The following is a 27,175-nucleotide window of genomic DNA, read 5'->3' on the forward strand; positions in this document are numbered from 1 at the left end:
GAGTCACTTAAAGGAGATAAAGAGGCAGAGACCAACGGAGTTGGTGGTCAGGAGGTGGTGGCAGCTCTTAGACCAACTTAACTATGCTTGGAAAAGGAGCTCTCCAACTTGTTAAACTACCTCTATGTTTTATAGTAGAGCGGGAAGTCTCCAATAACTGACCAACTCCTTACGCAACAGAAGTAGTTATCATGCATGCTTAATTCTCTAAAACATTGTATCTGTTCCTGACAACAGAAAGAACAAATGAATCTGATTGGCTGGACTAAAAAGGTTACATTCTGTGTCAGTTGACAATGACGGAACACACAGGGAAAGCCCCTAATCTTTGAATCCTGACCAGTGGAAAATTGTAACTATGAGTTGGCAATAGGTGTTCATGGTTTTTTTTTAAATTGATATTTATTGAGCTCTACATTTTTCTCTGCTCCCCTTCTTGCCTCCCCTCACCCCGCTTCAATGTTCTCCCAAAGTCCCCATGCTCCCCGTCTTATTCTACTTCCCATGTAGATTAGATCCATGTATGTCTCTCTTAGAGTCCTCATTGCTGTCTAGGTTATCTGGGATTGTGACTTGTGGGCTGGTTTTCTTTGCTTTATGTTTAAAAACCACTTACGAGTGAGTACATGTGATAATTGTATTTCTGGGTCTGTTCATGGTTTTATGCTTAGAAACTCTGCTTCTGCTCCTGCCCGGGGCTTCCAGGAGAAACAAGAGTCCTTGTTCTACAGCCCTGATGGATCAGCGACCACACTTGTGTGGATATTTATTAAAGGCTTTGCTGTTTCATGGGCTCATCTCTTTCATGTTTCCTCGTGGTGCCTAATGGACATGGTGATGTCTATGTTCTTGGACTAGTATCACACAACACCCTGAAGGGTTAGCAAAAAAATGAGTATTTGTGTGTGTGCACGCATGCTTGTGCACATACGCATGGAGCCTAGAGAGAGGTCAACTTTGAGTATTTCTCAGGAGCTGCCTACCTTGTTTTGGTTTTGAGAGAGGGTCTGATACTGGTACCCAGGGATCACTTGTAGCCTGGCTGGCCAGTAAGACTCAGGAGCATTCTTATTTCTGCCTCCCCTCATATGGGGTTACAAGCCCACAGCTACACCTGGCTTTTTACATGAGTGCTAGGGGTAGAGGTCAAACTCTGGTTTTCATAATTATGTGGAAAGCACTTTATTGACTGAATCATCTCTACAGCCTACATAGAGTCTATAGACTTTTTACCCTTTATTTTGGGACCTGTGTCATGTTTTCTGTGCAGTCATCTGGAGCACTTAGCTTGGGTCCTGGTCACCTATGGCCACATGGCCCTCCGTGTTGTTCAGTCTCTTCATGGCCCTTCAAGCTCATCTCTTCATCTGAAGGACAGAGATTTAACCAATCCTCAAGCAATTCCAAGTTCAGGTGAAACATCCCATGAGAAAATGGTTGGTATGAGTCTTGGTCCTGCTATCATCATCTCTAGGAAGCCACCAGTCTTGTGAGGATGTCTTAGGGGTTTTACTGCTGTGAAGAGACATCATGGCCACACCAACTCTTATAAAGGAAAACATTTAATTGGAGCTGGCTTACAGTTAAGAGGTTTAGTCCATTGTCATCATGACAGGAAGCATGGTGGCATGCAGGCAGACAGGGTGCTGGAGAGGTAGCTGAGAGTTCTACATCTTGATCTGCAGGCAGCAGGAAGTGAACTGGCTTGAGCTCCTGAAATCTCAAAGTCCTCCCCCCTCCACCCCCCCCCGTGACACACCTCCTCCAACAAAGTCACACCTTCTCCAAGAAGGCCACAACTCCTCATAGTGCCACTCCCTATGGACCTTTGTGGGTCAGGCTTATTCACGCTGCCACAGAGGGCATGACCCCTTTAAGCCCCATTGCATCTTACAGACAAGAACAATGTCTAGACAGGCCAGCTCATCCCTTCTTCAGGATCACTACAGAAAGTGTATTAGGCCTCCTAATCTGACCCTTACAGGCCACAAAACTTGATCCCATACTATAAAGATAGGAGCTTGAAATAATATGTTTGAGTTTGCCATCAGATAGCTTTGATAAGACCCAGGCCTCAGAAGCAAGCCCCCTGGCAGTCCACATACAAGCCTAATTCAGGACAGGTCGTGATATGCTAATGAGATAACCCCAAGCTGGGGATGGTATGCCAATGACCCCTTAGTCCAAAGCGGCTACCCAGTGAAATGATACAAAAATCAGAAGTCTGGAAATGGTCTCTAGGATCGCACAGTTCCTGTGAGAGGCTTCTATAGTTCGTGTTGACACCAAGAGGACTCGAGACTCTCTTTGTGGTCCTGGCCTCAGTGACCTCTGGTGCTTGACCCCTCAAGCCTGCCTGTTAGTGCTGGCCATTGGCTTACGCTCTCAAGGATCTCCTGGACTTTGACTGGTGCCATCCTCTGTCTACCACAACTGAAGGACGGGACGGCACAGTGGGCAGCGGTCAAGCAAGCACGCTTCAGAAATGTATTCACTGGAGATTCCTCAGTGGAACCTGCAGCAGCATTTCTGCCCAAACAACTGGTCCCAGCTTGGTGAGACGTCTGGGTTTTTTTCTTTTCTTTTTTGAGACAGGTTTCCTCAATAGGCAGACCAAATTGGCCTTGAACTCCCAGAGATCCACCTGCTTCTGCCTTAACTTAGATATTGTTAGGAATGTTTGTGTGAACAAACCAAGCATATCTGAAAGACAAACTTTGTGTGGACATCCTAGTTGCCAAGTGCCTTAAAGTCATAAGCTCATGCTCTCTGAAAAGCCTTAAAAGTGGTCTATTCAGAAAAACAAAAACAAAGGGACTTATTAGGAGACCTGAAAGAGAAATGGACAGTTGAAATAATTTTCTGTTTTAAATATGCCCAGCAACTGGTTGGCCACTCAGGGTGTCGATAGATTAATACACAGATACAAGTTTTGACATTAAAGTATTTTTCTTAAAAAGTTAAAAAAAATTAAGACTTGCACATACTCAAATTATTTTTGGGGGGTGGTGTGGAGGTTGAGACAGGGTTTTTCTGTGTAGGCCTGACTGTCCTGGAGCTCTCTCCGCAGAGCAGGCTGGCCTTGAACTCAGAGACCTAACTGTCTCTGCCTCCTGAGTGCTGGGATTAAAGTTGTGCACCACCACACAAGTTAAGCTTTCAACTTAAAAATCTTATCTACACAAATTTACAATATTTATAAATAGTTTTCAAGCAAACGGAATTACATTTACCAAACTATCTTCAGAGACAAAATACTCTCTAAGCTAGCTGACTTGAAAATCAAGTCAAATCTCAGACTTGTACATAACAGGAGACACAACAGAATGGAACTTTGTCCAAACGATACAATGACAATTTTGGCAAGTAACACTTTGATGGCAATACACAGATGAATCCAACAGTCTGCGAAAAAGCGCAGTGAGCTGCACATCGCAAGTAGGGACAGAATGCAGTACTATAAACTCATCAAGGGCGAAGGCCCCCTGCACTCACACCCCAGATGGCTGATAGGTGGCATTACACTGGGGTGTGTGTGGGGTGCATATGCAATGTACAAACCCATACAACCCCTGGGCAGGCCTTACACAAGACCACGAATGAGCATACCCTCCAAGGAACGGACTAGATGTTGTTAGCTGCCTCTGGCCATCAGTAAATGAACTGAGGTCCCAAGGCCTCAACAGTAATTGCATTAACCAGGCTCACCCCAGACAATTGGCCAGATTGTCCAGGCAGCTTGACCTGGGTCCGGAGAGGCCCTAGCACATGCAGTGACATCAGGGAATGCCCTCCTTGCGCTGGCAGCACTGGGAGGGTGGTGCTGACCAATCATAGACATAGGAGAGGCGCAATTGCACCTCTTGCTTGCACAATCGGCCCTCATGAAGCAGCATCTGTTGCTTCTCCAGCATGTCCTCCGGGCTCTGTTTGTGTGTCACCAGGTACTGATTGCTGCAGCCCCGTGATTTGTACTCTGTGTCGAAGCGCGGGTCGTGTTCCCGCTGCACATCCACGGGTGCCAGCCAAGCACCCAGCGATACATCTTCACTGTGCCATGCACGCAGGTATTCCCGGCTGAGGCGCAGGTAATGCACCAGGTCCGATGACAGGATGTACCCACCGCCCAGAGCATAGGGCAGGTAGTAGTCGCAGAGTTGCCAGGCAGCTTCTCGCCAGCGACCTCCGGGCTTGACTCGCCCGCGCCCAGAAAAGAAGCCCCAGTAGAGGCGACGGCGGCGTGCAGGCTCACGTGCGCGTAGCTCTGCCAGTAGGGCGTCCAGGCGCGCAAAGGAGTCGTCATCCGCCTTGAGCACGAACTCGAAGTCTACGTGCTCGTCCAGCCAAGTCAACATGGCCAGGACCTTGGCCGTGAGGTTCTCGTAGGCGTCGCGCAGGGAGGGCAGCAGCAGCAGGTCCCCGTGCTGTGCTTGCTCGAGCTCCAGCGTGCGCCGCTCCTCTGAGCCCAGGCCGCTGGTGCCCACAGCAAAGCGCGCCCACACGTCCTTGGGGCCGCCGCGCCTCCCCTGTGCCAGCCACGTGCTGCGCACCGCGCTGCGACGCTCCACCGCGCGGGGCGCACTAGCCACTAGCACCGCCAGGAAGGCCTTAGCGCGGGGCTGAGCGGCTCCGGCGGCTGCGGGCGTCTCGCCCTCGGATGCACAGCGCGCCAAATACAACAGCGTGGTGCTGCAAAACGCCAGGCCGCTCAGGGCCAGCACCACCCGGTGCCGCCAAGCCCGCCGGAGTACCTTCATGGTGCGGGCGGGAGGTCGCCGAGTGCGCAAGCGCGGAGGCTGGAAGGCGCCTGCGCTGCTCGGAGACCCGCGTAGCGGGCTCGCCCTGGTAGCGGTAGGAGGAGCCCCGAGAAACCCGCTTACTGGGTGCCTGAATCTGACAGCCGGGGCGGCGTGGAAGGCGAGGCCTGGGTCAAGGATGCGTGGCACGTGACTTCGCGCGCCAGCTTTATTGGTTGGTTCTCGGAGGCTGCTTCCGCCCATAATAAAGATGGCGCCTCCGAGATTCGCTCCAGAGGCCGTGCCCGCTCTCACGGTTCCCGGTTGTCTTACTCGCCCCTTCCCGGAAGAAAGATGGCGGCGGCCTGAATCTAGGTCCGCGTAAGACTTTGCGGGCGCCCAGCTGCGCTCCCTAGACCCGGCGCTCCAGAAAGCCGGGGGTGAGTGAGGGGTCCCTGAAGCTGCTTTGTGAGGGGCGGGCTTGGAAGGCCACGCGTCCACCGTTCGGGTCGCTTTGGGTCTGATCCCGATTGACCCCGCCGTCGCCCTGTTATGAGTGCGCCCGCCCTCTTGCCCGCCTGCTTATTCCGGAACTCACGGAGCCGCGGGGGACTGAGGCTCGGGCTGTGTTACCGGCTGGCGTTGTGACCTCAGCTTGTGTTCCAGCATCTCTATCCCGGTTTTGTCTTCGGTAAAATGTGCGCCATGAGTTCTAGTTCTACGAGTTGGAAATTGAAGGCCTGTGCTAAAACCTTCATACCTGGCCCGGCTTTGGTGGTAGCTCTGTTTGGTACTATTGAGTGCAGTTCCTAAATTGACAGAGCTTTTATTTATTTTTATTTACATCCTTATTTTGTGTTGCTGGAGGAGATCGAATCCAGGACCTTACAAATGCGGGGCAAATACTCTACTAACTGGGCCAAGACACCAGTCCTCCAACAGCCTTTGGACGGTTTTAGATTATGTAGCTGTTTTTTAGATTGTGATGGTCTTTTTTTCTTTTGATTTTTTTTTTCCTTTTTGCTGTTGTTATTGTGAGTTTTGAGACGGGTCTCACATAGCTCAGATTGGCTGGAATTTAGCTGAGGCTGCTGGCCTTGAACTCTGATCCTCTTGCCTGTAATCCCAACGGGCAGGAAGTTTGCACAACACTTTCAAGTCCAGCCTGCTCTACTTGGCAAGTTCCTAGCCAAACAAGGCTCAATAGTGAGACCCTGTCCCAAACAAAAACAAAAGCAAGCAAACAACAACAACAAAAATGCCTGGTTTCATCAGAGTTGTAATGTATGTAAGGATGGCAAAGAAGTACAAATATTCCTCCAACCACTCTGTGGGTTCCTGAAATCGGAAACTCAGGTTTATAGTTACAGCAACATTTAACTTATAAATTAGGCCCAGACAGAGATTAACAGCTAATCATAAAATAGAACAGTTGTGACTTACTTTGATATATGTGTCACTGGACTGCTGTTGATGCCAGGTCAGGAGGTACCGTTGTCACCTCTGAAGGTCTTAGTAGCTTCTCTGTTGACCACTTGCTGAGAGCTGATTTGTATAGGGACTATGACAAGATGAAGCTCCTTGAAATCCTGATTTAGGGATTTCAGGTTAGGTGGGGAGGAAGAGAGCAGCTGCCCAACTTGCTTAGCTATACTGCAAACTTTTGCATTAAGATAAATAACCATTGTGGGGTAGTAGTGGGGACTCTTGCCTAGCATTGGCAAGGAAAAAACTGAACCAGTATGAGGAAGTCAGTTGATGGAGTCCTGGTTGTTTTGGGTTGCTTTTTATGTATGATATATAAGTGACTGTTCCACATAGTTTATCAGAATAGTTAGAATTGAGAACTTTGTTCTTCAAGGAGCAAAGTATAATTAACACCCGGGGAAGTTGTGTTGGTTCTGGTGTTTCCATGGCCAGAAGAGTAGAGACATCAGGAATAGAACCATATCTCGGGGCTCCTTGCCTTGGGTGACAACAGTCTCCTTTAGCTCCTGGCTCTTGGTAGGCTGTACTTCCCAGGGCACATCTTAAGTACTGTTCCAATGGATTTACTCTATGCTTTTGAGTAGTATTTAGTGTCTCTGAAGACAACATTGATTGAATGTCTTTTAGGTTCTAATAGCTTGGCAGTGTTGGGAAAAAGAAGCTAAGTCTGACAAGGTCCTTTCAAGGGGCAGAACAGGAGACAGCTACTGCACATAGGTGGGACCAGGCTGCACCCGGAAGGCCAGCAAATTGGCAGGAAGATAGACTGGGAAGAAGTAAATGCGTTTTCCACGTTCTGGTAAAATAAGACTTCACGGACATTTCAGCTTTCCTAGCGTTTCCTAAGTGATACATGTTGATGGAGGCACACGTGTGGATGTATGTGTGTAGTCTCTGTTGGGTTGGTGCAGGTGTTTGCTGATGACTGGTTTTCAGTTGTTCGGCACACAGTGTGTGCCCCCACTCCACACAAAACACTGAGGTGGAAAGTAGGGGGTGATTAGTAAGAAACAGACACAAAGAGATCAGAAGACTTAGCCAAGCTCTGGAGAGTGTGTGACCACAGCTATCTACTAAACATTGTAATAGTAACCAGGGAGGGAGGGGGTCAGTTTTGCCTTGCTGTGTTGTTGGCAGGTTGTACTGTTGATATGTAGAGGTGACATACTGACTAGATCAGCATCTGGAAGTGGTGACAACTGAGTTGGGACTTCAGCCTGGCCAAGTGCCTTCCTCTGTTGCTGAATATTTGTTTAATTATGTAAAGATGTGTTGCTGTTTTACCTTGCCTGCCTAAGGCACTTGATTGGTCTAATAAAAAGCTGAATGGCCAATAGCAAGGGAGGAAGTATAGGTGGAACTTCCAGGCAGGGAGATGAAGTGGGAGGAGGAATTTAGGATCCAGGAGAAAGAAAGACAACAGGGAGATGCCAGGGGTCAGAGGAAGCAGCACAGTGGGACATACAGAATGAAAGAAAGGTAAAAAGCCCTGAGCCAAATGTAGATGAATAGAAACAAGTTAAACTAAGTTAAAAAGGGCTGGTGGGAGAAGCCTATGCTAAGGCTGAGCATTCTTAATTGATAATAAGTCTCTCTGTCTTTATTTGGGAGCTGGTTGGTGGCCCAAAGAACATTCCTGTTACATCCCTCCAGTTTCTTTTTAAAAAGTAAAAATACCACCTGTTGCCTTTCTTTTTTCCTTTTTTCCTCTTCATCTTTTTCTGTGGTGCTGGGGATCAACCCCCAGGACTGAGCTACCAATACCAGCACCATATGCACGAATTTTTGAGGCAGAATCTTTCTGTTTATCCATGGCTAGCTCAGAGCACTGTAGGCCAGACTGGCCTTGAACTCAAAGTTCTACCTGTGACTATCTCCTGTGTTCTGGGATTAAAGGTGAATGCCATCATATCCTGCTTGAATATGTGGTTGATCCTGATTATTAAATCATGTTATAAAATAAATATGTTCTTTCTCTGTGTAGCATATTTTCTCTGTGTAGCCCTGGCTGTCCTGAAACTTGATCTGTAAACCAGGCCGACCTCAAACTCATAGAGTCACCAGGTGCTGGGATGTGTCATCATCACCTGGCCTGGTTTGTCTTTGTCAGGTTGAGCCTGCCCTCAGCCTTCGGCTTTCTTGGCAGTGCTAGTAACTCAGAACTTTCGTACCCCAGGCTCTAGTTTGATCTGTGGTTTCCCTTTCTTCCTTACTGCTACTTCTGGTTCACACCTTGCAGGAGTCGCATGGTCTGACTGGTGGCGATGACGTCCAGGCAGAGTTCCCTCTGTGGTCTGGCTGCTCATGGCCTCTGGCTCTTGGGCCTTGTCCTCCTGATGGATGCAGCTGCCAGACCAGCCAACCACTCATCCACCCGGGAAAGAGCGACCAACAGGGAGGAAAATGAGATCCTACCCCCAGACCATTTGAATGGGGTGAAACTGGAGATGGACGGACACCTGAACAGGGACTTCCACCAGGAAGTTTTCCTGGGGAAGGACATGGATGGGTTTGATGAGGACTCAGAGCCAAGAAGAAGCCGGAGGAAGCTGATGGTCATCTTTTCCAAGTAGGTGTCTCATGAGTCCCCTATGAGTGTGTGTTGAAGGATACAGCATTTGAGATGATAATCCCTTTGTCATAAGCTGGTCCTCTAGCACAGTGGTTCTCAACGTGTGGGTCACCAGCCCTTTGGGATCTAATGGCGCTTTCATGGGGGTTGCCTAAGACCGTTGGAAAATACAGATATTGATATTATGATTCTAACAGTAACAAAATTACAATTGTGAGATAACAACAAAAGTAATTTCATGGTTGGTGCTCACCACAACATGAGGAACTGTGTTGAAAGGTCACAGAATTAGGAAGGTTGAGAACCACTGCTCTGTTTAGCACCTTGTACTTTGATGGACTTGTAGGGCCAACACTGATGTTCAGGTCCTCATGGCCAGAAAGACCTCAGGACAGGTAGACCTCTGCCCCCACTCCCCCTCTCATGGATTCTGTGCATTACTGTTCCAACTATAGGTTTATCAATTGAAAAACATAAAGTCAGGCCAAGTGGAAAGTGGAGTGGTCTCAGCAGGTTATAATAGTTCAAGGTAGAGTAGGAATGGCCCTGGGCTGTCAGGAAAAAGATCTGACACACCTATAATAGGTCAAGAGCTGATGAGGGGAGGAGGACACAGGCTCTTGTGCCTTTCCTCCCTTCCTGCCTCCCTCTCTCCTCCCTTTCTATTTTCTGAGATAAAACCTTACTGTGTATCCCTGGCTAGCCTTGGACTCACAAGTGATCCTCTTGCTTCTGTGTGCTTGCTTGCTTGCTTTGTGTGTGTGTGTTTTAAGACAGGGTCTCTCTATTATGTAGCCCTGACTATCCTGGAGCTCACTGTGTAGACCAGGCTGGCCTCTGCCTCCCAAACCCTGGGACTAAAGATATACACCACACCATCACATCCGCTTTATCTCTGCTTTCTCAGTGCTAGGAGAAAGGTTTCTGCAACCGTGTCTGCCTTTTACCTGATGGGCAGAGATATTGGGCACTTAAAAGAAATCACACACTGGCTCAGAACTGGGAGATAGACAGTTATTTATTTAGGGGGAAAACTTACAAAACCAGGATTCTCTGCTTGAAGGCAGATGGAGATGAGATCCAAAACAACCTGAACTAGCCAAGTGGGAACCAGGGGGACAAGAGACAGGATGGATGGACGTGCTTCCATATCCGGGTAAATAGTCTATGAGGCCACGCCTCAGTACACGGGTAGTTACTAGCTGTAAACCTTCCCGCAGCACCTCCCCCTTTTGTTTAACTAAGAGAGTTCTAAACCTAATACAAAATTATATACAATAAGAACAAATATCCTATTCTAACTAGCTTAAGTCTTGTATAATAACTTGGCCAAGACATGAGAGGAAAGTAACTACACTTACCTAGTTTTCAACCTCATCGAAGATCCAAGAAGGGAAATAATGTTACCTGAGTGATTAGGAAGTGCAGTTAAGCAACTTCCAAAACATGCAACAAATCACAGAGACAACTGGCTACCTGGGCAATTACCCAAAGTCTCATTTGCAACATTGAGGCAACCAACTTTGGCTAAGGCCTAGAATAACTGACAGACTATTTTCAAAGGCAAGAAAATTTTCAAAACCATCTTACCCTGTCTTGGCAAGATTTGACGGTCCTGCTTATCCATTTCCGGATACTATGTATTTTGTCAGTGGTTGACGTATGGGCAGTTCCTTGCCCAAAGGCCAGTTTTGCCAAGAAGAAGACAAGCTCCAAGTGGAGTGTCTTCGGTGCTCAACATTCTCTTGGAAATAGATCGGTGTTGCCAGGAGCGATTGTGTCTCACTTCAACAGAACAGAACTCTAAGTTATTTAAATGTCATTTTCTACAGCTCTTTGAAGAGGTTGAAGATTATCTATCCATACAGAATATTATCTCTATGTATCTAAAGAACCTGATAAGTATCTAAAGAACCTGATAAGTATGACAAACATAGATGACTATTGATCTATTCAATTCTTAATACCTATTTAACTTAAAGACTTAGACAATAAACAACTGTGCAATAAATGAGGACAATGACCTCCAAATGTAAACAGTGTATAAGTATCTTGATCAGAGGTAGAAATGTACACTGAAATATGGTAAATTGCAGCATTTACCCCCTACTTTTCTTACTGAGTTTTGCATTTACTTATTTTTTGAAGATGGATGACAATTTTATTAGAGTCTAAAAGAAAAATAACCCAGGGAAGGCAAGCTGTAAGTCTCAGCAGTTGACTGAAGACAAGAGAGAAGGAAAGATGCCATGCCTTTTGAGTTACTGGCAAGGAGGTGCACCACGTGGTAACAGACAGCCACATAGTAGGCAGGTAAGGTGCTTTAGAGAAAGAGTATGGGAACCCAAAGGATCAGCAAAAGCATACTTAGATTCTGAGCATCCAAAAGAAAGACAGAAGAAAAGTTGTATCTTTCCAAGTTAGGGTTCAGATGGGCAGACTGAACTGAACTTCATAGTAGCTTAGCTCATAAGTGTAAACAGAGACTGGGCTTTCATTTCCCACCTACCATGACCCGAATAATCGCACAAAAGCTATATTGATTACAACACTGGCCAATGGCTCAGGCATATTCCTAGCTAGCTCTTCTATCTTGAATTAACCCATTTCCATTAATCTGTGTATTGCCACCAGGCTGTGGCTTACTGGCAAGGTTTTGACGTCTTCTTTGGCAGCTGCATGGCGTCTTTCCTTCTTTCCTCTTCCATCTCTGCTTGGGTTTCCTGCCCTGCTATAGGCCAAAGCAGCTTCTTTATTAACTAATGGTAATAAAATATATTCACAGCATACAGAGGTGAATCCCACATCATATAAGGACTGTCCATATTTGTTTATTTACTTACTTATTTGCTGTGTGTGTGTGTGTGTGTGTGTGTGTGTGTGTGTGTGTGTGTGTGTGTGTATGAGGAGATTGTCAGGCTTGGTAGCAAGTGTTTTTCCTCACAGAGACTGTACCATTTCACTGACCCTGACACAGACTCTTCCTGACATTTCCTCTACTAACTGTGTTTAGGGATTCCTACAATCTCTCCCCAAGTCCCAAGGTCTCTCTCACCAAGACCTTGGTTCTGTCCTTGGACAAAATATCAGTTTTCCCAAAGGGCTTTGCTATACGTTGGTTGCATGTAAAGGTGTTTATGTAAAGTATGAAGACTGTGCTATGATTAGAAGGGTTATAAGCTTGTTATGGTAGTGCCTTTAATTCCAGCACTTGGGGTGCAGAGGCAGGTGGATCTCTGTGAGTTCGAGGCCAGCCTGTTCTACGGAGTGAGTTCCAGGACAGCTAGGGCTACACAGAAAAACCCTGCCCTGACAAACCTAATTAATTAATTAAATGGGTTGTTAATAAATTAATGAATAGTTATTAATGAATGATTAAGTGAAGGGTTATGATTCTGCCCATTGTACCTCCAGTGGGAGAGAGTTTGTTCCCGATGATGATTTATTCTGTCCTCAAATAGCAGCTCCTGACTTAACTGCTCCCCTACAGTCTTTTTGACGGCCCCTGGTCTTCTTTGGTGGCCCCTAGTGAGCTCCAGCCTCTGGGTTTTCTATGACACTTCCAAATGAGAAGAGCCGCTCTTTGTGGCAGGTTCACAGCCCTGTGGAGTTCCCGGAACTAGCAGCATTTGCCTCTTAGTTGAAGGTCCTAGAGCCTGGTCTGATGCTTACCATTACCTGCTCCTAGGGTAGATGTGAACACCGACCGGAGGATCAGCGCCAAGGAGATGCAGCACTGGATTATGGAGAAAACAGCAGAGCACTTCCAGGAGGCTGTGAAGGAAAACAAACTACACTTTAGGGCTGTGGACCCCGATGGTGACGGTACAGTGAGCCAAGTGGCAGAGCTAGGGGAAGTGGGTGGAGTCAGCCAGGATACCCCAGCCTTATGGGAAGGACCTGAAGATGTCCCCAGGCCAAGGGACAGAAGAGTTGGAATGCTCAAGGCATGAGTTAGCTTCTGACAGTAGCTGTGTGCCTGTTGAAACCAAAGGGCACAGCAGGTACCACACGGACCTAAGTGGTTTCTTTGTGAAATTCTGATGTGTGTGTATTCTTGTGTGGGGGTGGGCGCATACGTGCGTATGCCAGTGAAGGCTGAAATGAAATTAGCATTGGGTGTTTTGAGTCCAGAGCTCACTGATTCTATTAGCCTAACTAGCCAGTTTATGCAGGGATTCCCTGTCTCTGCCTCTCTGCTGGGATTATAGATGGACCTCCACATCCACCCAGCTTTTACATAGATGTTAGGATTCAAATTCTGGTCTTCATGCTTACACAGGAAATGCTTTACTTCCCAGCCATTTCCTTAGCTGTGACCCAAGTATTTTAATTTAAAAGTAATGCCGGATCCTAGTTAACAGTCTCAGTGCTCAGGAGACTGAAACAGGAATCTAAGAGTTCAGGGCTAGTCTGGGCTACAGACTGAGACTACTCCTACTCAAGAAGCCAACAAACCCAGTAGTTTTTAAAAGTTTGTGATGCCTCCCTGGTTCCCATGCCATGTGCTGCCTGCCAGTATCTCTCTTGGCCCTGGGGGATAAAAGTATGAGTTGACTCTGCTGGTGAGGAAGGAGATACAGGGTACCGACCGAAGCTGAGAGCTGGATACTGGTTGCTCTGCCCCGAATGCCACCCTGGCAAGATATCTGGAGCTGCATATGTCTTCAGCCTCCCCTAGTACTAGGCAGTCAGCACAGAGGAGTTTGTACCCTCTGCCCTCTGGCTGCCTGTGGCCAAAGGATTTTTAGCAGATGTCCTAAAATAACTTTTTTCATGACCAACTTTCTTTGTCAAGTATATTGACGGGGTGATCTCTTTTTAGGCCGTGTGTCCTGGGATGAATATAAAGTGAAGTTTTTGGCAAGCAAAGGCCACAATGAGAAGGAAATTGCTGACGCCATCAGGAACCATGAAGAGCTCAAAGTGGATGAGGAGAGTAAGTGCTGGATCCTGGGTCACTGCTGGCCTGGGTGGACTGGCTAAGAATTGGGGGCTGACTCTACCTTGGCTTGAAACTTGGGGTTTGGTGTTTTAAAGTAGAGGCAGGGAGTAAGAGAGACTTTAGTTGAGGGAGCAGCCTTTGTCAAGGCCTTGAGACACCAGAGCTGGGCAGTGACAGCCACAACATTCAGCAGTGCCCTGGGACCTCAAGAGTGACATCACTTCCAGACGGAGATGTGGACAGTCTGGCTTGGAGGGCAGACGTGCTGGTCTTGGGGACATGGAGCAGGACTCAGAGGAAGCTGGGAGTAATAGGAAGCCCTCAGGGGCGCTTGTCAGGAAGGGAAGTCTGGATGGCTGGTTTATAACGCATAACTAAAGAACCTTACTTGTTACGGCCTCCAGTCCTGGACCTTTTCCCCTTCACCTCATTTCCTGGTGATTCATTTACAGCCCTTATCTGGCCTGTGGAGGGTAAGGACTCGGGTCCTTTTACTCCCAATGCTGCCACTTCTGGGCTGGACACATTATATATAGTTCTTGGCGGATGTACACATTGCACACCTGTGCTCTTCCTCCTCAGTTTGTTTGTGCAGCTGACCTCAATAGCGGCCAGGGTCTACAGAGTAGCTCCTCACGCCTTTCTAGCAGCACAGCTGCTGGAAACCTTTACTGCCGTGATCACATGATCACGTACACTGACTACCACGATGACCAGTATTTTAGTTCTGTCCTTTTTTTTCTATTTTTTCCTCTTCCTTTTTTTTTTTTAAATTGTTGTTTTGCTTATTTGTTTTTTGTTTTTCAAAACAAGGTTTTTTTGTGTAGCCATGACTGTCCAGGAACTTGAATTGTAGAAAAGGCTGACCTCAGAGATCTGCCTGCTTCTGCCCAGCATTTTTGTTTTTGTTTTTTGGCAAGATCTCACACCGAAGGTTAGAGCCTTGCACTTAAAGTAGTTTTCCTGCCTTAGTTTCCACAGTACTAGTATTGTTGGTGAGAGGAATTCTACATGGCTAAGTAGAATTTGGGAGAATCCCTCCCAAAGAGATTATCTGATTTTCCTCTCCTTTATTCTGTTTTATGTTTCCATTACTTGTCCTTCATTTCATGGTGACTGCTGGAGGTTCTTGAAGGTCCTCGTCCTTTTCTTGTAGTGAGGCTAGTATATGCCTGTCCAGGTTGTTTTGAAGATACCTTTCAGAACTACAGGGTGTTTGGTACCCTCACCTCTGTGACTTCTTTGGAATGTAGTCTGACTCTGGCCTCTTTGTGTCTATCCTGAGTGAAACATGTCGCCACTCCTGTGTCTCTGAGCTTGATCTGCCCTCATGACTTAGTTGGAGGTGTTTAGATCTTACACTATCAAAGATCTCCATGCCTGAGGTCCCTACTCAGCCACATCTGACTCTCTTGAGCCTGTGTATTAGCTACGTTTTTGTTGTGCTAAAACACTACCAAAGGCAACTTAGACTTTATTTGGGCCTATGGTTCCAGAGGGTTAGAGTCCATACCAGCAGCAGGAAGGAAGTATGGCGGCAGGAGCAGGAAGCTGAGAACTCACATCTTAAACTACAAGCGTAAAACAGAGTGAACTGGAAGTAGGCAAGACTCAAAAGCCCACTCCCAGTGATTTACTTCTAGAAAGGCCTCTACTCCTAGACCTTCCCAAACAGTGACTTCAACTGAGGATTGTAAACCCTAGACTATGGGGGGGGGCACTTCTCATTAAAATCACTACCTACCTTATGTATACTTCCCAGCCCCATAGTCTCGTGACCACACCATAAGATTGAGGTTCTGATAAAGAGACAGAACACCAAGACTTCTTCAGGAAAGCAGCTTTGATGTGTACGCATAACAAACTGTGTTCATAAAAAAAACCATCACGTACAGGAAAACAGCTTTTTTTTATATGATTTTTGTTTCTTTATCTTTCATGTACAGTAACTTACGATTCCGTTGATTATTTAAAAATCTTAAGGTGGCAGGAACTGGAGAGTTGGCTCAGTGCTTAAGAGGGTTTGTTGCTTTTGCAGTGGATCTGGGTTCGATTCCCCACACCCACATGGTGGCTCACAACCACCTGTAACTTTGGTTGCAAGGGAATCTTGATACCCAGGGTACCAGGCACATATGTGGTACATACACATACATGCAGGCAAAACATTTATACTCATAAAATCTAAAATAATTAAAAAAAGCTGCCAGGCAGTGGTGGCGCATGCCTTTTGCCCCAACACTTGGAAGGCAAGAAGCAGTTGGATTGCTGAGTTCCTGGACAGTCAGGGCTACACGGAGAAACCCTGTTTTGAAAAACCAAAAACAACAACAACAACAAAAAACAATTCTTTTTTTTTCTTTTTAAGATTTTTTTTATTCATTATATATACAGTATTCTGTCTGCATTTATGCCTGCAGGCCATAAGAAGGCACCAGATCTCATTACAGATGGTTGTGAGCCACCATGTGCTTGCTAGGAATTGAACTCAGGACCTCTGGAAGAACAACCAGTGGTCTTTATCTCCTTGCTGTCTCTCCAGCCCTCAGAGTGGGATTCTAAAGATGTCATGGATGTGGAGGAGGTGAGGGATACTTGGAGGATGCTGCAGTGTTTCACATAAGCATTTTGGCAAAGACTAAACCACAGGGCACCTTTCTGTATATCTTTCAAGGTCTCTAGGAAGGCTTACTAAGCAAGGAGGGCCTCTCAAGCTATGGCTGGCCTCGAACTCCCAGAGATCCACCTTCTTCTGCCTCCCTAGGATTAAAAGTGTGCACTTCTGTGCCCAGTTCCCCATTGTTAGATTTTGAGGCAGGGTAAAGGGACAGAAGGCAGAAAAGAATCAGGGTCTGACCTTCAGTGGATGATATATGTTTATTAATATGAGAGGCAGCCTTTCTCGTGTGGCAAATCGAGGGGTCTGCCAAAGGAAAAAGCTGGCTGTAACTCTTTATACGGATGGGTTGAGGGTGTTGGGGACTATGGGTCTGAACTCCTTCCTGAAATTATGTACCCAGTGAGACAGACGGTCTCGGGAGATAGGCTGTCCCAGCACACATTCTCTTCTGGGCTGACTGAACAAGATCAGCTGAAATGTCACATGAATCCCATTTTTTACAAGCAAGGTGCTCTTAACACCCATAGGGAACTGCATAAAAGTCCAGAATCTCTTCTGAGACACAAGGCAATCTGTTGATTGTAATGCCTTGTAAAATTGAGAAAAAGCAAATTATATACTTCTAACATCTAATGGTACAGAATATACATTACTATTCCAAAAGTCAGGAGGGGGGCATAGTGAAAAATACTGAACCAAAGTAAAACTGAAATCCTGCAAGGCAGATACCAAATCTTATAACTCCATGTCCAGTATCAGAGGGTTTAGATAATGCTGTCCCTCCTGCTTTCCTGCCTGCAGCATACATGTCTCTCTCTTGGGTTGGTGTAACTGCTTGTATGCAACTCTCCTTGGCAGACACCCCACAGGTCTGGCATTGTCAACATCTTGGGGTGTCTACTACAACCCAGGTTTCACTTTTACATTTCACTCAGTGGCCTCTCGGCCTTCATGCAAGGACCTCCCTGCCGTAAGCTGCCTGGCTTCAGCAACTTTCTGCGAGTATAGAGGAAGACTCCATCACTTCTTCACTCTTGGACTCTTATGTTGCTAAAGTACCATGTGGTTAACACTGCAAAGTTCAGCTGCCAGCCTGGAATGGTTCCCCCTTGAACCGCATTAGTAATAGTTTTCATTTTCTCTTTCTAGGAGCAGAAAGTTTCTTAGGCCTTTTCCCTTTATAAGTTAGAAGCTTAGCTGAGTGGGGTTTTCCCACTACGGACACCAGTCCCTTTGTTCCAGTGCAGATTAGGCCTCTCTTTAATGACACTAGTCTCTTTAACAAGTTACAAGCTCTTCCAGTATATGTCTTGGCTGTGACATTAAGTTTCTTAGTTCTTTCTCTTCTTCTCCAAACTACATTTTATATTTCTTCCCCACTTGTTCTTTTTCATTGTAGACTTGTATAGTAACTACACCACAGATTCAATATTTTCCTGTCTTAAAATCTCCACCAAGCTGGGCAATGGTGACACACATCTTTAATCACAGCACTTAGGAGACAGGCAGGAAGAGCTCTGTGAGTTTGAAGCCAGCCTGGTCTACAAAGTGATTTCCAGGACAGCCAGAGCTGTTACACAAAGAAATCCTTTCTTGAAAAAATAAAGCAAACAAAAAACTCTATGAAAACTAATTAGTCCATTACTTTTTTTTTAATGTATGAGTGTTTTGCCTGCATATATGTATATGCACCTGTGCATTCTTGGTGCTCAAGAGAGCTAGAAGAGGAGTTGCAGGCAGTTGTGAGCTGCCATATTGTGAATGGAGCCTTCCTGTCCTGACTGCCTAGTCCCATGACTGACTCAGAGATTGAATATATGAATATAAATACTCGGCCAGTGGCTCAGGCTTATTATGAACTAGCTCTTACATTTAAATTATATTGTTTCTGTTTACCTGTGTATTGCTACATGGCTTATGGTTTTACCTGTCCTCTAGCATCTTGCTTCCCTGGCAGCTGGTTGGCATCTCTCTGACTCTTCCCTTTTTTCTCCAACATTTTCAGTTTGGCTTTTCTCTTTTTTTTTTTTCTTTTTGGTTTTTCGAGACAGGGTTTCTCTGTAGCTTTGGAGCCTGTTCTGGAACTAGCTCTTGTAGACCAGGCTGGTCTCGAACTCACAGAGATCCGCCTGCCTCTGCCTCCCGAGTGCTGGGATTACAGGCGTGCTCCACCACCGCTCGGCTCAGTTTGGCTTTTCTGCCTAGCCTACATATTCACATCATACAGCAGGATTATCCCATAGAACTTCCCCCTTTTTGTCTAATTAAAAAGAAAAGTTTTAACTTTAGCATAGTAAGGTTATATACAACAAAAATAGTTATTAAGAATTATTTTATTATCTATCTTATCTTGGCAAGCCTAAAGTTTTATATCTTATTTATTGACCTTTGGTTATAACTAAGAAAAATTATAACTATGAATATCTAGTCTTTAACTCCATTAAAGACCCCAAAAGGGGCTGGGCATGGTGGCATGCACCTTAAATCCCAGCATTTGGGAGGCAAGGGCCGGTGGATCTCTATGAGTTCGAGGCCAGCCTGATCTATTCCAGGGCAGCCAGGGAAACACAGAGAAACCCTGCCTCAAACAAAAAAAACTAAAGACCCCAGAAGGATGAAATGTTACCTGAGAACGGGACATCTCGTTGCCTGGACAGTCATCCAAAGTTTCTCTGTTATGTTGGAACATAGCTGACAGACTTTTCTGTGAAGCATGGGATTTTGAAGGACTGTCCTACCTTATGTTGGCAGAGTTCGGCAGTTACCTTTTTTGTGTCCTGCTGCCCCAGTTTGGACAGTAACTCTCCGCAGTTGAGACAAGAGCAGTCTCTTTGCCCACGTGGCTAGCTTTTGCCTTAAAGAAAACAGACTCCATATGGAGTTTCTTTGATGTCCTTCATCTTCTCTGAAGTGAACTGGTGCTGCCAGGAGCAGACGTGTCTCACTATTGTGAAAAGTCCAAGTTATTAAAGCACTTTAAATGCCATAATCTGCAGGTCTTTGAAGTGCTTGATGATTACCTATATATCTGAAATATCTTTGTATACCTAGAAAACCTAACTGACTCTGTTTGACAACTACAGATGACTATTAATCTGTGTTTCTTAATTATATAGTTTTGGTTTTTTTGAGACAGGGTTTCTCTGTAGTTTTGGAGCCTATCCTGGAACTATCTCTTGTAGACCAGGTTGGCCTCGAACTCACAGAGATCCACCTGTATCTGTCTCCGGAGTGCTGGGATTAAAGATGTGTGTCACCACTACCCGGCTATATTACATTTTTAAATGAACTGTATAAACACAATATCTTAAGCAAGAGTAGAAATATATATACAGTATAACAAAATTAACTTTAAATTCGTATCAATAAACCAAAATCTATACCAATGTAAAATATTTTGAGATTAACAGTTGGTTTTTTGATTAAAGTAGATTCAATAATCTACCCTTTTCCCCACATTTTTATATCATATCTATCATATCCCCGTTTCTTCTTTTAGAAAGAGATTTTGAATTTAATTTTTTTTTATTTAGTCTTTTCTTGACTATGACCTATCGGGAGCTCTGAGTTCCAGCCTCAGCACTCGCTCAGGGTTCAGGGTAGGACTTCTCTGACAAGTCAGGACTGGCTTGGGAATGGGATCTGAGGGGAGAATGAACTGATGACTTAGGCACGCTTTTCCTAAAGGTTTTTATTCCTTAGGGGAGATGAGCATAAGGGCTAAGAGCAGGGCATCAGACATAAGGGTGAGAGTAAGGGATAAGGGCAAAGGTAAAGCTAAGGGTAGAAAAGGGTAAAAAGGAGTGATCTCCACAAAGCTTTCAGTTTATATAGGCTTACAGACAAGTTAACAATTCCATAGGCAGTGACAAGAGTATCAAGCATGCACTTTCACAGTCATAAGAAACTGGTGGGTCTGGCAAGGAGCTCTTTACATCTCAGAGGGGTCATGGCTGAGAGGTCCCCCTGTTGCTGAGAGCACAGCCTTGGTAGCTATACTGACCTGTGGGCTTGATTTGCATTAGCATCTAACTGGTTCAGTTAGGAGTCTCTTCTGGGGACCCTGCTTTTGACTCCAGCAGGGTGCCCAGGTGAGAATTTTTTCCCTCTGAAGCTAGTTTTAGAGACTCAGGCCTTTTTCCTGTATAAGCAGTTAATCTCCTGGGTTATGATCCTGTGTTAGTTGAGACCAAAGTGAAGGGTAATACAGAGTATTAGTAGCCTGATAAGTCAGCAGAAGACCTCAGTGACCACTATCAATAAAGACGGTTTGCGGGGGAATATTTTTATGTGGATTTTGGCCATGAGAACAAGGGCCTGTCCGAATCCTTTTCACACCATGGCTTCATGGTGTGGGGGGAGGTATCTGGTTGCCCTACAGGAAAATGAAAAGTCAGGTTTATGCACTGATACACTGTTGGGATATTATAAGAGGGAGAAACGTCATGATCTCACAAGATTTTACAGAACCGACAGTGACTTATCCAAAGGACAGATGCCCCCACAGCTCTGTAGAATGGGCTCTCCAGATGGAGTGCATGTGTACACTGACCGTGATCGTCTGATGATCTGTCAGCTGTACATTTGCTGTATAATACTTGTGGGCTCACCACAAGACCAATAACAGTTTGTACACAAACCCCCTTAAATGAAAACAAACATTTATAACCAATATTTTGGGAGAGTGGGCATAGTTTTCCAGACTTCTTATTGATTGAGGGCACTGGTAATGGTGACCCTGAGAAAATGAGGATGATTGTTCAGTCCTGACTGGGGTGTTGTGTGAGGATGGAGCATCTCAGCAGCCTTGAAGCTGTTCTGGATGCTGGATCATCTGGGCCGTTTTTATTGCTGTCTGGTCCACTTGTTCCAAAAATACATAAACTTTTAAAGGTGACATGCATGTCTGTATTAATGTACGTATAGACTGTGTATTGTACACAAATGAGCCATAGATGCTTTTTTGGTTATATGTTGAGCAGGTAAAATACACATCATGTGTCTTGTAGTTGCTCTCGGTTTATTTTCCAAGTCTGTAGTCAGGATTTCAGGGGGTCTTTCTCAATCAAACTTAATTTTTCTTTTTTTTTTTTTCAAATTTGATTTTTCTTAACCTAGAGTGACTTCATAGCTTCTCATTTCCTATGGAAACAAAAGCATAACCTCTCCCCCAAAGTAACACATCTTTTGACTTAAATTTTGAACTCAAAATAATTTAAAAATATATAGGATTGGTTAATATAGCAGTTTTCATAATCCAAGGTCTCTTAGCAGCCAAATTTTTTTTTTTTTTTTTTTTTTTTTTGGTTTTTCGAGACAGGGTTTCTCTGTAGCTTTGGAGCCTGTCCTGCAACTAGCTCTTGTAGACCAGGCTGGTCTCGAACTCACAGAGATCCGCCTGCCTCTGCCTCCCGAGTGCTGGGATTAAAGGCGTGTGCCACCACCACCCGGCCAGCCAAAATTTTTTAAAGAATTTTTTTATTATTTATTTAACTTTATTTTATGTGCATTGGCGTGAAGGTGTCAGATCCCCTGAAACTTTTTTTTACAGATAGTTGTGAGCTGCCATATGGGTGAGCAGTCAGTGCTCTTAACCACCAAGCCATCTCTCCATCTCTCCAGCCCCTTTACTTTTTTATTTTTTATTTTTTTTATTTTCAAGACAGGGTTTTTCTGTAGCTTTTGGTTCCTGTCCTGGAACTAGCTCTTCTAGACCAGGCTGGCCTCGAACTCACAGAGGCCTCTGCCTCCCGAGTGCTGGGATTAAAGGCGTGCGCCACCACCACCCTGCCCATTACTCAATTATTTTTTAAATTTTTTTTATATTTATTTATTATGTATACAATATTCTGTCTGTGTGTATGCTTGCAGGCCAGAAGAGGGCACCAGACCTCCTTACAGATGGTTGTGAGCCACCATGTGGTTGCTGGGAATTGAACTCAGGACCTTTGGAAGAGCAGGCATGCTCTTAACCTCTGAGCCATCTCTCCAGCCCTACTTCATTTTTTAAAGGACCTTCTCTACCCTTTTTCTTTTCTCTCCCAAGCCTACATATATTTTTAAATGCACTGTAACTCCTTTAGAGGTTCTTTCTGCCTGAATCTGTCCTTACTGTGTATCTGTAATCTTTTATGTCTGTGAGAACAAAACCTCAAATCCATCATGCAGCGAGCTGGCACTCACAGCCCAGGTCTGAAGACAGCAGCCGAGAGACACCTTTCTCCACTGCGGCCTGTGAGAGATTATGACATCTACTATGCCACTTTGCTCATGGAGGTTGGTGGCCAGCTCCATCTCGAGGGCAGTTGTCTGGAGATGTGTCTCTGTAACGTGGCCAGCATGAGAGACTAGGAAGCCCAGTGTGGCTGTGTTTTTATTTAGATACTTTTTAAAGCTTTCTCAGGTCTTATGTAGATCCCCACCCCACATTGGGCGCCATATGTAAACAGAGTTTTCTCCGTCCTGATTGCCCAGTCCCAAATAACCGACTCAGAGGCTGAATATATGAATATAAATGCTCGGCCCATAGCTTAAGCTCTTACTAACTAGCTCTTGCATTTAAGGTAACCCGTTTCTGTTGATTTGTGTATGCCATGTGGCTAGTGACAACTGGCACTCTCTGACTCCTCTCTTCTTTCCCCTAACATTTTCAGTGTGACTGTTCTGCCTAGCCTTATTCTGCCTTTCTATAGGCCAATCAGCTTGCTTTATTAACCAATGAGAGTAATACATATTCACATCATACAAAAGGATTACCCCATTGTACCATATGGATGCTAGGAATTGAACCTGGGTCCTCTGCAAAGGTAATCCATGCTCTTAATCACCGGACAATCTCTTCAACTTCTATTTCATTACTTTTAAATTTAGCTTTGGGTAAAATCTGGCAAAAGGCAGCCAGGTTATTTGCCAAAATATTACCAGAATGCCCTCTAGCCCAGTTGTTAATATTGTTTCCCTTTGAAACCTCTTGAGCTAGGCCTGTACAGACAGCCTTGCTCCTAGCACTACCATCTTCCAGGTTCCTACTGTCATGGCCCTGTAAGCTCTGCTTATAGCATTCACACACTTTCTGAGTCCAAAATTCCCTGATCTTCTCATTCTTCAAAACCAGCAGGTCAGATTCTTTACAGCAACACTCTTCTGTCTGGTGCCAACTTCTCTATTAGTCTTTTCTGTTGCTGTGATAGAGTACCATGACCAAAAAACTTATGGTTCCAGAGGGTTAGAGTCCAGAATGGTGGCAGGAGCAAGAAGCCAAAAGCTTACATCTTGAACTGCAAGCGTGAAGTAGGGCACATGAGTTGGAAGTGAGAGACTGTAAGCACTCAGAGCCTGCCCCTCGGAATGTACTTTCTCCAACAAGGCCTCACCTCCTAAACCTCTCCAGGTAGCATTACTGGGATCATGTATTCAAGTGCCCTAGACGGTGAGGGACACTCATCATTAAAACAGTTAAAGCCTGTGTATTCACATCCTGTCCTCAACCCACTGAAGGGCCTTTGACTGAGGTGATCTAAGCCCTTGATAGTATCCTAGAGGAGAGGCCTATGCTTTATAATCTCTTTTGTATAATGCTAGTAGGTCTCCCTCAGTGCATGGTGGGAGTCTTGGCAGAGAAGTCTGCCTTCTACCACTTTTTTGTCTTTATTTTTACTTTATGAGATAATCATTCAAATGAGCTGCCTGCTTCAGCCTCCCAAGCAGCTGGGACTACAGGGCTGAGCCAATGTATCCCATTCCCCATTATTTTTTTTAATATTTATTTATTTATTATGTGTACAATATTCTATCTGTCTGTATACCTGCAGGCCAGAAGAGGGCACCAGACCTCATTACAGATGGTTGTGAGCCACCATGTGGTTGCTGGGAATTGAACTCAGGACCTTTGAAAGAGCAGGCAATGCTCTTAACCTCTGAGCCATCTCTCCAGCTCCCTCCCCATCATTTTTTAAGTGAGTCCTGTTAGTCAGGTTAGATTAACACAGGAAATACCGTGCATTTGGCCATTTGGCCTGTCTGTGGTGACCAGGCACTTAATGGTTAATAGAGGGGCTGCTACAGTCAGGATGTGGCCAGAGTCAGACTCAGGCAACGATTCTTAGGGTTCCTGGAGCTGCGCAACTTGGAAGCCTAGGCAATGGTACATAGTCACTGACTGTTGAGTCCCAGATGGAGAAAGATTGATTTCTGCCCTGGGAACATGGGAGATATTAGAGGATGCATAGGCAATGGTACATAGTCACTGACTGTCTTGAATCCCACATGGAGGAAAATTGATTTCTGCCCTGGGAACATGGGAGACATTAGAGGATGCATAGGCAATCATTTCTAGAGTTCATGGGAAGCTTTGCTCACTGCTGCAGTCATTTCTAGAAACTGGGTTTTTTGCATTCTATACTCTCCGAATGATAATGCACATAAAAACGTACAGAGGAACAAAAATGACACCTTTGTTCCTATAGACGTCAATAAGGGTGAGTCAGCCTCAGTCTCGGTGAAATTTCCGTTTCTGATGAGGAATAAACAACTTGGAGCGTGCAGGGAAGGCGGCTTGGGCAGTGTCCGGGGGTCCTGTTTGTCTCCTCCCAAGGGCCAGACTCTTCTGGGTGGTGGGCTAGCACCCTTAGTCTTGAGCCCAGAAGATGACGACCGTCTTAAGTTCAAGTAAAACCTTGTGGGTGCTTGCGTTAGTGTCCAGCATGCCTAATAGTCACTAATCTGCCTCTCACAGCACAGGAAGTCCTTGAGAACCTCAAAGGTCGCTGGTACCAGGCAGACAATCCGCCTGCAGACCTGCTGCTGACTGAGGATGAGTTCCTTTCATTCCTTCACCCTGAGCACAGCCGGGGCATGCTCAAGTTCATGGTGAAGGAGATTGTTCGGGACTTGGGTAAGGCCTGTCACCCACTGTGACACTGTTCTGGACCTGAGGGTGACCAGTGGGCTAGGAGCACTGCACTGCTGAAAGGGACACCGCGCTTCAGGGTAGGGGGGGGCTTATCCTGTTTTGGTTTCTGAGGAGGTGTTTTAGGTAAAGCCCAAGCTGAACACCACCTCTCCCCACCCTTATCTACAGACCAGGATGGCGATAAGCAGCTGTCTCTGCCTGAATTCATCTCGTTGCCCGTGGGCACTGTTGAGAACCAGCAAGGCCAAGACATTGATGACAATTGGGTGAAAGACAGGAAGAAAGAGTTTGAGGAACTGATTGATTCCAACCATGATGGGATTGTGACCATGGAGGAGCTGGAGGTGAGCAAGGGTGTGGGTTTGGGGGCTGTGGGTTCATCCTATAGTGAGGTCCCAGAGAAAAGGGGGCTTGCTGACATGATGATGAGATTGGGGGGCGGGGGCATCAGCATTAGTACTCGCATTCAAGAGATAGGAAAGTCTTGTGAAACCTGTAGCCTCTAGAAAGCAACACCCTAGTCTGTGGAAGGCATCTGGAAATTCGATTTGGTGCTCAGGATGAATTCCATGCTAAATAATTGTTCCATCTCAGAGCTACATCCTCCACTCTGTGTTAGGGACTCCTAAGGCCCCTTTTGCATGGAACCAGAATGGGAAGCACATACTAGCCCCACTTCTGAAGTGACCTCTGGGCTAGCACAGGGCCTCCCTGTTGATAGGGTGCCAGGTATAGGCCGCTGACTTATGTCTGGATCTCACAGAACTACATGGACCCCATGAACGAATACAATGCCCTCAATGAAGCCAAGCAGATGATCGCCATTGCTGATGAGAACCAGAACCACCACCTGGAACCTGAGGAGATCCTCAAGTATAGCGAGTTCTTCACTGGCAGCAAGCTGATGGACTATGCCCGCAACGTGCATGAGGAGTTCTGAGCATGCCCCTCAGCCGGAGCCAGGCTGCCAGTCTCCTGTCTGACCCTTCCTACACCTCAAGGGGCCTGTGGTCTAGTGAGACCTGTGGTTGACTGGGTCCCAGGGTGGGTTTGAAATGCTACCTACTCTGTGTCTGGGGGCTACCATGACCCCTAAAAGTGCTGTCCCAGAACCTCCTTTCTTCTGCTGTGTCCATATGCTCTGGTTCAGCTTCTGCCATAGCATGGCCCAGACGTATTAAAGATGTGCTTACTAGGCTATGTGTCCTCTCCAGCATGTGTCTGAGGCAGCAGCCCTTCTGTACCAGTCATGGGCTGAGCTGCGTTGGCTTGCTAAATCTCTCTCAATTGCTACATTCTACTTCTGAGAATTGCTTGGAGTGGTTGGTTCAGTTGAGGGTGCTTTACACGTCAGGTCCAGGAGCTCTGGGCTGGGCCCCTCCGTGGGCTCACCACACTGTGGGGAATAAATGCAACTCTTGCAATTTCCTTGAAAACTGAAAGATTAACATAAAGTAGATCACATTTCTCTGGAATTAATCAGCCGTACAGTTCTGCAGGTGCTACCTCCTTGGTAAGGTCTGGTAGGTCATTGGGGCGGGATCTTCCTCAAACTCTTGAACCTTGCAGGATCCTATCTCACCCTATGAGAAAGTGCAGATATTTGTCATCACAAGAATCATTCCTTAAAAATAGAATTACCTTCTTCTCACCTCTTCTTTTTGCTTGCTTTCTTGTTTATTTTTCAAGACAGGGTTTCTTTATGTAGCCCTGGCTTTTCTGGAATCCAGAGATCCACCTGCCTCTACTTCCCAAATGCTGAAATTAAAGGCATGTGCCACCAATGCCCAGCAATACATTGTCATTCTTTAGATGAAAAAAGAAAACGTGGCTAGGTAGTTTACACTAGACACCTTTGAGGTGGACACTGATTAAATGGGTGTCTAGCTTTCAGTAGACATGG

At 45.7% G+C, this 27,175-nt stretch overlaps 2 protein-coding genes across 4 annotated transcripts; one reads left to right on the forward strand and one right to left on the reverse strand.

Annotated features, from left to right (window-relative positions):
* Positions 1-1,555: 1,555 nt before the first annotated feature.
* B3galt6 (beta-1,3-galactosyltransferase 6) lies at positions 1,556-5,011 on the reverse strand. The gene has a single exon (XM_075946786.1). It carries the CDS (start codon positions 4,998-5,000, stop codon positions 3,780-3,782), a length of 1,221 nt encoding a protein of 406 aa, XP_075802901.1. The 5' UTR covers positions 5,001-5,011; the 3' UTR covers positions 1,556-3,779.
* Positions 4,879-26,472, forward strand: Sdf4 (stromal cell derived factor 4). 3 transcript variants are annotated; one of them, XM_075946787.1, is made up of 7 exons: positions 4,879-5,176; positions 8,464-8,793; positions 12,485-12,621; positions 13,622-13,735; positions 25,096-25,254; positions 25,441-25,616; positions 26,036-26,472. In XM_075946787.1, the coding sequence occupies exons 2-7, from the start codon at positions 8,489-8,491 to the stop codon at positions 26,210-26,212; spliced, it is 1,068 nt and encodes a 355-aa protein (XP_075802902.1). In that variant the 5' UTR covers positions 4,879-5,176; positions 8,464-8,488; the 3' UTR covers positions 26,213-26,472. The 3 variants fall into 3 exon arrangements, with proteins under 3 accessions (XP_075802902.1, XP_075802903.1, XP_075802904.1); XM_075946788.1 differs by having other exon boundaries at positions 5,068-5,427; XM_075946789.1 differs by lacking the exon at positions 4,879-5,176 and adding an exon at positions 5,326-5,434.
* Positions 26,473-27,175: the final 703 nt, after the last annotated feature.

This window comes from Microtus pennsylvanicus, chromosome 13, assembly GCF_037038515.1.
Source record: "Microtus pennsylvanicus isolate mMicPen1 chromosome 13, mMicPen1.hap1, whole genome shotgun sequence".
Classification (NCBI taxonomy): domain Eukaryota; kingdom Metazoa; phylum Chordata; class Mammalia; order Rodentia; family Cricetidae; genus Microtus; species Microtus pennsylvanicus.